General features: G+C 39.4%; 1 protein-coding gene across 1 annotated transcript; it reads right to left on the bottom strand.

Annotated features, from left to right (window-relative positions):
* Nucleotides 1-1,144: 1,144 nt before the first annotated feature.
* Nucleotides 1,145-9,671, bottom strand: LOC306858069 (acyl-CoA desaturase-like). Its single transcript, XM_079398449.1, has 5 exons — nucleotides 8,967-9,671; nucleotides 8,172-8,302; nucleotides 6,590-6,795; nucleotides 3,266-3,498; nucleotides 1,145-2,805 (listed from the first exon to the last, which is right to left on the bottom strand). Exons 1-5 carry the CDS (start codon nucleotides 9,178-9,180, stop codon nucleotides 2,603-2,605), a joined length of 987 nt encoding a protein of 328 aa, XP_079254575.1. The 5' UTR covers nucleotides 9,181-9,671; the 3' UTR covers nucleotides 1,145-2,602.
* Between the last annotated feature and the right edge of the window lie 261 nt (nucleotides 9,672-9,932).

Raw genomic sequence — 9,932 nt, 5'->3', positions numbered from 1 at the left:
ATGATGATTTTTCATGCTAAATTGATGACTGATTAATTTGTGATCAATTAATTAATTCATTAAATTAATTACAGTTTCGGCCTCAATAAAAGCAGCTGTGGAGTTTTTGTGCAACATTAAGAAAAGTTATCTTCACAGAATATTCTGTTTTATATATTTGTTTTATTATTGTAATAATAATAAATCAGGGACGTCCAGCATATGTATCTGATTAAAACCACATTTGGAAGAGTTTCATAACGGTTGCGAAAAATCAGGACTTTGTTTTTACACGTGTGCAACCAATCTGTGTCTGAACAATCTGATGCCAATGTAAATAAAGTCTCTTCCTGTGTAAATGGGCAGATTTCAGACCAGAATAAGCAGCAAACTGAACCTGGACTTATTTATTTAATCTATGATCTGGCCTGCACGAGATCAGCCGCTGTGTCAGCGCCCGCAACTATCAGGTTCACACGCAGGTGGTGAGCAGCAGCAACTTCAGCGAGATCTCTGCCTTCATGCCCGTCCTCAAAGTGCTCATGACCATCGCCAACAAGCTGGCCGTGTGACTCCAGCGCTCGACAGCAAACACGGCAGATCCAGTTGTTTTGATCTGTTGCTGATCTGTGCTTTAAGAATGAATGCAGCGTTAATATTCCACCGCTCCTTCCATGCAGCAGGCCTTATTCATTCCACAACACGCAGAATGACTTTCTGTGCAGAAGTGTTCATAAAACCATTATTGCATAAATTGCAATGAATTCCACGGTCGTGCCGTTCTGTGTCCGTGAGCATCATCAAACCAGTTCATTCTGAAGGTCGAGAGTGAAACTCTTACATGCTTCAAAACACTTGAAGAAAAATATACACAACTTTCAGAAATGCTCAATTTTTGAATAATTAATAATTTTCAATAATTTTCATAATTGCTATTTCTTTTAATGCGCAACTTTTAGACTTTCAATATTGAATATATTATTTTCATTAAGAGGCATATCAAGCAATTAAAAAATTTATATTTAGGCTATAATTCTTCAGAATAATGCTTAATTATTTTGTGTTAGAACTTATCAACACATCTGTTTGTAATTTTAATTAACCTCAAAATCTGATCTGATGCAGGTGTGGAAGATTAAAGTTTTTAAAGGGTAAATAAGTTTGAAATCTTTGGGGTCAGTAAAGACCATTTCAACAAAACTTGAGGGTTAAATTCAGTTTGTGGTTTTTAATGTTTGGATTTTGAGTTTATCCTGTAGATGGCGAGAAAGGAATATTTTCCAGTTCAAAACATCCCTAATCAGCATATAACTGAAAGACTGATATATGCTTTAGAATGCTTTTAAAATGATTTTAAAAATGCCACAAAACAGAGAAAATTGGCAGAACTGTATGAAATTAAGCGCAGAGCTCAGACGTGTCAGAAAGTGTAGAAGCTTGTTGCTTCAAACTTTATTTCCAGTAAATGATTATTAAACAAGAGTCTATTGATTATTACAGGCTGTTATCGCAAACAGGTACATCAAATTAGTTTTAAGAGCCGAAGGCTTGAGAAATACCACAACTGCTTTTTGGCATCTTGAGTCACAAGTATCAAGAGTAAAAATAAGGTGACCTATCCTGTGTCAAAATACAGTATAAAGTCTTCAAAGAACTACAATCCAAATGGTTTTAAAGTTGCCAGACAAATTAATTACAAGCAGCTTGTCAAATGAAATCCAAAAATGGAAAAATACCACTGAAAAATCTCTGAAAATACATTGTTTGATTAAACATACAGGTGTACTACAGCAAAAACTAGCTTAGATTGCATGCAACACAATGGTTTTTGGCATCATAACACACATTAATTACTGTAAATCCACATATACATCCGTCTGTTTTATTTTGTGATAGAAAACAGAGTTCTGTATTAATACAGCATGCTTACACTAACAGATGAAAGAAGCAGGACTCAAAAGATAAGCATGGTGTTGCACAATTAATTATACAAAAAAAACTATACATTGTACAGTACTACATAATCAAGAATCAATCAACGCAGTCCATCATTCTCACACAACCTCAACCATTCAGTCCAGTGACAGACGACCAGATTCCCTCTGGATTCTTCAGTGACTTGGCTCAAAATTATTAATTATCAGTCAACGTTACAAAGTGTGTTTTACAGATGAGACATTAAATTGATCTCAGTCCACAGTAACAAAAAGACTTGACCTGCAGTGTCCTCACTGCAGAACACAAGATCCAGGGGGCGAGGTTGGATCCAGATCCAACTGCTCCCACCTTATATATACCTAAACCTACCCGTCTCCATCCACTGATCCCTAAACCTACCCGTCTCCACCCACTGATCCCTAAACCCACCCATCTCCACCCACTGATCCCTAAACCTACCCGTCTCCACCCACTGATCCCTAAACCTACCCGTCTCCATCCACTGATCCCTAAACCTACCCGTCTCCATCCACTGATCCCTAAACCTACCCGTCTCCATCCACTGATCCCTAAACCCACCCATCTCCACCCCCTAGATGTGGATCCAACCCCGCCCCCTGGATCTTTGTTCTGCAATGAGGGGCTACTGTTCTGTTTGGCAGTTCGTTAGTATGGACGGTGGTCGTTAGCCGCCGGTCTGGTGGCTGCCGTCTCCGGTGCGTTGAGCTCGAGCGAGCACGGTCTCTTTGGACACGCACTTGGGCTCACTGGCCAGACCCAGGAAACACATGAAGTCAATGAAACAGGTGGTCAGATTGAATTTGCAGCCGAACTCGCTGGTGGCGTAGTCGAAGGGAAACGTGTGGTGGTAGTTATGGAAGCCTTCACCTGAGAAATTAAACCCGGAGATGATGATTAGTCAAACTGGAAATTAATCAATCCACAATCTAAGAGAAGCCTAAAGGGTTTTTTCTGTTATACAAAATAAATTATATTTTCTATTATCATTTTAATTTTTTTTAATATGTCATTATATGTCTCACATAAACAATTTTTTTCATATGTAATAGAATTATACATTTTTATATTTTTACTCTATATATGTGTGTATATGAAGTTAAATATATTTACAGATTTCATTATTTTTCAACAAAAATTAAGCATTTGTTTAGATTTATTTTTCCATAACACTTTCTGCTATTGGTAGTTAAAGTTAAACTCTGCTCAACTTTGTCACATCACTGATTCTTAATGAAAAGAATTAAGCATTTTGACCCTTTGACCCTAAACCAGCTGTAAACCAGCTCAGATCAGCTCGCCGGTCTCATGTGGTGTATATCAGACGTACCTAAAGCGCCGAAGGTGACGAATCCATTCTGCCGGGGGTAGATGCTGCCGTCGTAGGGCCGGTTTCCCCACATGTGCGCGGCACTGTTGACCAGCCAGGTGGCATTGAGCACAAGCACGTATCTGAGGAGGCCAGGGACGAAATACGCCACCCACAGAGACTCACCCCACATGTACCACGGCACGAACGTCGGCATGAAGAAGCACATCAGCAGCACAGACAGCTTGTAGTGCCTGAGACAGTTCAATCAAACTCAGTTAAAACAGTTTATTCTGGACAAAACTGCCTTTGTGACTGACAAATGTGACCCTGGAGCACAAAGCCAGTCATAAGTAACAGAGGTATATTTGTAGCAATAGCCAAAAATACATTGTAGGGGTCAAAATCATTAGGATATTAAGATCATGTTCCATGAAGATATTTTGTAAATATATCAAAACGTAATTTTTGATTAGTAATATGCATTGCTAAGAACTTCATTTGAACAACTTTAAAGGAGATTTTCTCAATATTTAGATTTTTTTGCTCCCTCAGATTCCAGATATTCAAATAGTTGTATCTCGGCCAAATATTGTCCGATCATAACAAACCATACATCAATGGAAATATTATTCATGATGTATAAATCTCAATCTCTTAATCGAGTCCAGTTCAGCAACAATTAAATGTTTTCCAAAAAGAGACAGAATTGTTACGAGAAGTAGACTCACACAAGGGATTAATATAATCACAGAAGTGTTTATTGAACAGCAGAGTAAGGGATGACTGCGGAGGGTGAGTATCAAGATAATTTAAGGAGTCCACTTCATTGAAACGAAACAAACTAAACAAGATCGTACGCTGGAGTGCTGTGAGGTGTGTGACTTTATAGTGGATGGTGATGAGGATCCAATCATGTGCAGGTGTGTTCAATCAATGATTAGGTGAAACCAGGTGAGGGCGTGCGTTGTGATTGGAGAGGGAGAAGGACAGACAGACTCGTAACAAGAAGAAATACATTTGATATCATTTTTTTTTTTTAACCATATTGACATCGAAACGAGAGTTACGAATGTAACTGCGGTTCTATGAGTTCTGGATGACCGCCAGAGGCAGTGCTTCACACTGAATGTTATCTCATCGCAGATGCACAGGTCGAGTCTAATACAAACAAAGTCCCTCGTGACCAGGATGACTCGTCCCCTATTTAACCCCGTGACTTCCTGCAGACTGTCCCTATAATCTTCTCGCCTTGACTCAGAGTGACAGAAAGCTCTGATTGCCGAACATCTTTTGTGGCCCTGATGTAGCCACGGAGAGCCCTTACTGGGCACAAAAGTCTGCATTCACTTCCTCCTTGTGTATCCAACCCTGGAGGATTAAATACTGCCAGCTCAATAGCCTGATTTCTAAACAGGGCAGAGAGCCTCTTGGGGAGAAATGCCGGGTTTGGCCACAACGTCACTACTGAATCATCAGCATTCCAGCGCATGCAAGTTGTGTTAACTGATAACGCGTGTAACTCACTCACTCGTTTAGCCGAAGTATTGGCCAAGAGAAAAGCTGTCTTCAATGAGAGCCACTTCAAGTCACTGTGCTCCAGAGGTTCGAACGGAGGTAATGTAAGAGAATTCAAGACAAGGCTCAGGTCCCATGAGGGTACCCAAATGGACAGAGGGGGGAGCAGTCGATGCACACCTCTAAGGAATTGTTATTTCTTGCCTGAAGGAATTTGCATTGTTGGAATCTGAAACTGTGTTCATCTTGACCCCATTGAAAGTGAGAGGCCGCCGTCGGAACTGCAGCTTGTAGCCTTGAGGTTGCTATAACCCATGGGTCTGAGGTTGTTGTTTCCCAGTAACTTAGCTGCTGATGAGAAAAACGTCCGACGGCCACTGCGTTCTAGTGTCTGTTGTGCAGCTAGGCCAAAGAACTGTCCGGGGACTACCGGAAGGTCCCTCAGTGTTTTCCTACAGGCCTCAGACAGGGGTGACTGTTCGAGCCAGACTTATCGGCGTGCCTGTATGAGCGCTGACATAAGCCTGCCCAATTCTCTTTTCATGAATGCTATTGACTGTAATGTAGCATCACTTAAGTCCTGGGTTGGTGTATCGCTCCCTGAAGACTGAAGAGACTGGGACAATGCCAACATAAGATGAGAGAGAGAATTGCCAATGCGACCCATACGCGCCGCTGTGTTATATGCCTGTATGAGAAGATCATCTGTAATCCGACATTGAGGCCGAGGTCAACGGACATTAGGCCTCAAGACCTCTTCTGGAGAGAGAACAAAAGAGGCGATAATTGGATCAACCTTAGGCATTTGGCCCAGGCCAAAAGTGTCTGCATCTTGCATCGCAGCCAAAGCTCTGCCTGCACTAGTGTGGTGCGTAAGTGAATTTGGGTTAGCCCAACACTTCTGCAATTCATCAATATAATCTTTTGATGGTGGAATGGTAAGAAGAGTTGGCTGAGCCGAACCTCTAAAAAAACGAAAACGAACCCTGAGCATAAATGTAACAACTCACCACACTGTATCCTCAATGAAATCGACTGAATCCGATGCAGCCTCTGGAGGACGCGCAGTCGCAAAACACCAACAGCTGATCTGTTGCAAAGCTAAAAAAACGGATTCCAAGTGTCTTCCTTTAATATTCTCCAACCTGTAATACATGCACGCGAGAAGATTATAGGGACAGTCTGCAGGAAGTCACGGGGTTAAATAGGGGAGGACCCCGAGTCGTCCTGGTCACGAGGGACTTTGTTTGTATTAGACTCGACCTGTGCATCTGCGATGAGATAACATTCAGTGTGAAGCACTGCCTCTGGCGGTCAGTAAGAACGAAATAGAACCGGGAATCGATAAGGAACGGAATCGATAAGCAGAATCAGAATTGAAATTGGAACTGATAAAATTCAAATGATACCCAACCCTACTTATGACTGGTTTTGTGGTCCAGGGTCACATATATAGTGGGGAAGTTGTGGCCTAATGGTTAGAGAGTTGGACTCGTAATCCAAAGGTTGTGGGTTCGAGTCTCGGGCCGGCAGGGATTGTAGGTGGGGGGAGTGAATGTCCAGCGCTCTCTCCACCCTCAATACCACGACTGAGGTGCCCTTGAGCAAGACACCGAACCCCCAACTGCTCCCCGGGCGCCGCAGCATAAATGCTGCCCACTGCTCCGGGTGTGTGTTCACAGTGTGTGTGTGTGTGTGTGTGTGTGTTCACTGCTGTGTGTGTGTGTACGTTGGATGGGTTAAATGCAGAGCACAAATTCCGAGTATGGGTCACCATACTTGGCAGTATTTCACTTCACTTCACATATGAAGAGATTTCAGACTTGCCTCTTCTGAAACATGACGACTTTTTCAGCCTTCAGGTCGCTGAGATCCAGCTTGCTTCCCTTCTCGATGACGTCCGGATGTTTGCGAACCAGCAGCCAGCCGATGTGGGAGAAGAAAAACCCTCGCACGGCGTTGTGAGGATCGGCGTCCGTCTCAGAGTATTTGTGGTGAACGCGATGATCACGCGACCATTCGTAGAGGTCATTCTGCAGCACAGAGACCAGGAGATGAAGAGCAACAACTGAAAACTCATCTCTTTCGGCACTACTTGACTTCATCCTAAACTCAAAAAAAAAAAAAACAATCTTTCCCTCTATCTTTCTCTCCTTCCCTTACTAGCTTGTACTTATTTGAACAATGACGGAGACTTGGTGTTACGAGCACCTCCTCTGTGTGATTGCCTCTTCAAGATGAATTGCTTCTTGTATTCCCCAATTGTAAGTCGCTTTGGATAAAAGCGTGCCAAATGACTAAATATAAATGTAAATGAAGAAGCGTGTCATTTCTACACTACTAATGAAAAAGATTGCCGTTCTGCTGTGTGCCACTAGTAGCTCACAAATTACTTCTTGAAAACCAAAATATATGGAAGACCTTTTCTGCCACTAAATAAAAAAGGTAATTGTGATTTTTCTGACTTTTTCTAACAGTTCTAACTTCTTTTCTCAGAACTGTAAGATATGCTAGTGATTGCAAGTGATAAAGTCCAATTCTGAGGGAAAAAAGACTGATTATTTTCTCACAATTGCAAGTTTATATCTCATAGTTCAGACTTTATAACTTGCAATTGCAAGAAAAAAAGTCAGAATTGCAAGATGTAAACTTGCAATTGTGAGGAAAGTCAGGATTGTAAAATGCAATTACATTTTTTATTTTTATTGAGTGGCCAAAACAGACTTCCTTTCTTTTTTGGTGAGGCAGTGAATAGATGGAAGTCAAATGCACTAATAATAAACAGAAAGGGATTAACCACTTTTTACAACCTTTACAGGTTCACTAGCGGTCAAATGTTTAAACCAGGGTTATTATAGTTAACTAAAACCATAAAATACATTTGTTACTTGATCAAATACAATAAATATGATTTCAATATGATTTCTCATTTTTGTTTAGTTTAAGTTACTAAAATAACTACAACAAAATAAATAAAAATTATGAAATTATATAGACAAAAAAAAACTCATAAAAAAGACAAACTAACAAATCTAATTAAAAATACAACAATGATAAATAATAGTATAGCATTGATTCTTAAAACTGATTTGAACACACATGTTTCTCATGATCTTAAAAGCTTCTTTGAATCTTAAATGTTTAGAATTGAAATTATTTAGTAGAAAAGGTCAAATTTAAGAGATTTCATTTGCATCATGTTTTAATAATTTCCAAATCTACGTTTGTGTGATTCCAGAGCTTGCATCTACCTTTTCTCTAACATGTGAAAAATATTCAGAATAAAGAGTGAGATGAGTCTAAACTCTTGACTGCGGGTTTCTCAACTCTACACTGACGTATGCAATCATGACCAATACATCGAACAGTCTTGCAGATGGCGAGGTCTGAATGGAGAGGAGTTTGTTACCTGGAAGGCCATGGAGTTTCCTAAGGCGAGAAAGATCCGGAGAGGTAAAGATGCTTTATATGATCTGTGACTCCAGAGCCTGTGAACGCCTGCGGTGATGCCCAGACCACTGAACAAGTAACACACAAAAACTGAAAAAAACATACGCCATTCATTATATACAGATGCAAATGACTTGAAAATTCACAAAGCACAACTTCAATTTTTAATGCACATACGTGGAGTCTCAATCACTCCCAGTTCAATACACCTGAATTCTGTGCATTTTTAAATGTGATTTGTAGCAAATATAATAAGAAAACTCATGCATCTGATCACTAAGAGCACTAGTACTAGTGATGCTCTCAATTAGAATAAAATGTTTAAAATTTGGGCAAGTAAACCAGTTGTAAACATAAGCTAAATGTCAGAAGTGGTAGTTTGTCATATTGAGATCAGGTAACCAACTATCCACCAAAAACGTTCTATTTGCACTGAAGTTTCACTACTAGCCAATAAGATTAAAAAAATGCATGTCATTAGAACGAACTGTGTGCATTAGTCCATTTAAAAATGAGATTTAGAATTTTAATAACACAATAGAAGAGTTTTGCACGCCTTCAGAAGTCTTTATAAGCAGCTTGACGGCCCTGGTCTTCTTTCAGCTTCACTGTATAGAAAAGTGCAGCAGGAACATTCTGCTAAATATCTCCTTTTGTGTTCCACGTTAGTATAGTGAGTAAATGATGACAATGTTCATTTCTGCATGATTTATAGAGGGTTTATGCTTTTTTTTTTTAAGTGCATGATACTTACACCAGATCCATGTGAGAGGGCGTGCAGATGGAAAGAGGAAGAGTCCATACAGAGCTCCGAGGTGCAGGAAACTCATGAGAATCACATTTCTCCAAACTATGATGGTGGGAGGCTTGGGCCCTTCTTTCTCTTTATAGGTGTGATCAAACACGTCGTCCTCGGCTGTGTCCGGCTCTGGGTGCCAGATTGAAGATTTGATTTCCCTGTCAGGCATGATGAGCACTGCCAACACAAACACACACCTCTTTTTATAACACACAAAACACTCACCGCCTCCTTAAAGCAAGCGCTCGATTGGCTGAGGTTTATCTTATGTAATTCTTCAGTTCTGATGCACTTTATCCAAAACTCTTATATAAATCGTTAAAATGTGAAAGCCCTTAAATTGGTGTCTCAGGGATTTCAGAAATCACCTCCTTATAATTAAGGGACTTTATATAATGTAGGTTATTGTATTATATTGTCCCTTCAATAAAACGTGTTCATTTCTGAGAGCATGTCAAATAAATTAATCAGTTAATTGAAATAAATTCTCTGGACAATCATGTTATCAAACAAATTAAAAAGAGTTTTATTTAAGCAAAAACTACTTAATTTTAGTGAATCGATTTGTTCAGACTCGTCATAAAAATTAACATGTTCGAAATCGATACATTCATTTATTTTGTACCAAATTAGATGAATATATCCAGTACTTTTCATTTATATTTAATAAATATTTTACATTAATTTCCAAAATTATTTATTTATATGTGAATTGATTTGTTCAGACTTTTTCGTATAAATGAATGGTTCAAACTGATTCACTTTAAAAAATGTATATTTGTACAAATTATAATATATTTTATATATTCGTTTTGTTCCAGTTATAATGACACTGTCCCCTTGAATTTAGTTTTTACCTAGATTTAATCTCCTAACTAAATTTAAATTTACCTCTTATATATTTAAACATTTCAAAAGAAT

Source organism: Barbus barbus, assembly GCF_936440315.1.
Source record: "Barbus barbus genome assembly, chromosome: 38".
In the NCBI taxonomy this organism is placed as follows: Eukaryota; Metazoa; Chordata; class Actinopteri; order Cypriniformes; family Cyprinidae; genus Barbus; species Barbus barbus.
The sequence above is the reverse complement of the archived record's forward strand: the minus strand, read 5'-3'. Positions and strand labels throughout refer to the sequence as shown.

Bases quoted from the DNA above. Each gene is read 5' to 3' on its own strand.
- LOC306858069 (XM_079398449.1), bottom strand. From the start codon at position 9,180: ATGCCTGACAGGGAAATCAAATCTTCAATCTGGCACCCAGAGCCGGAC. The intron at 6,796-8,171 runs GTAACAAACTCC...TCTGTGCTGCAG, and splicing joins GAAACTCCATGGCCTTCCAG to AATGACCTCTACGAATGGTC. The intron at 3,499-6,589 runs GCAAGTCTGAAA...GAACTGTCTCAG, and splicing joins GTCGTCATGTTTCAGAAGAG to GCACTACAAGCTGTCTGTGC.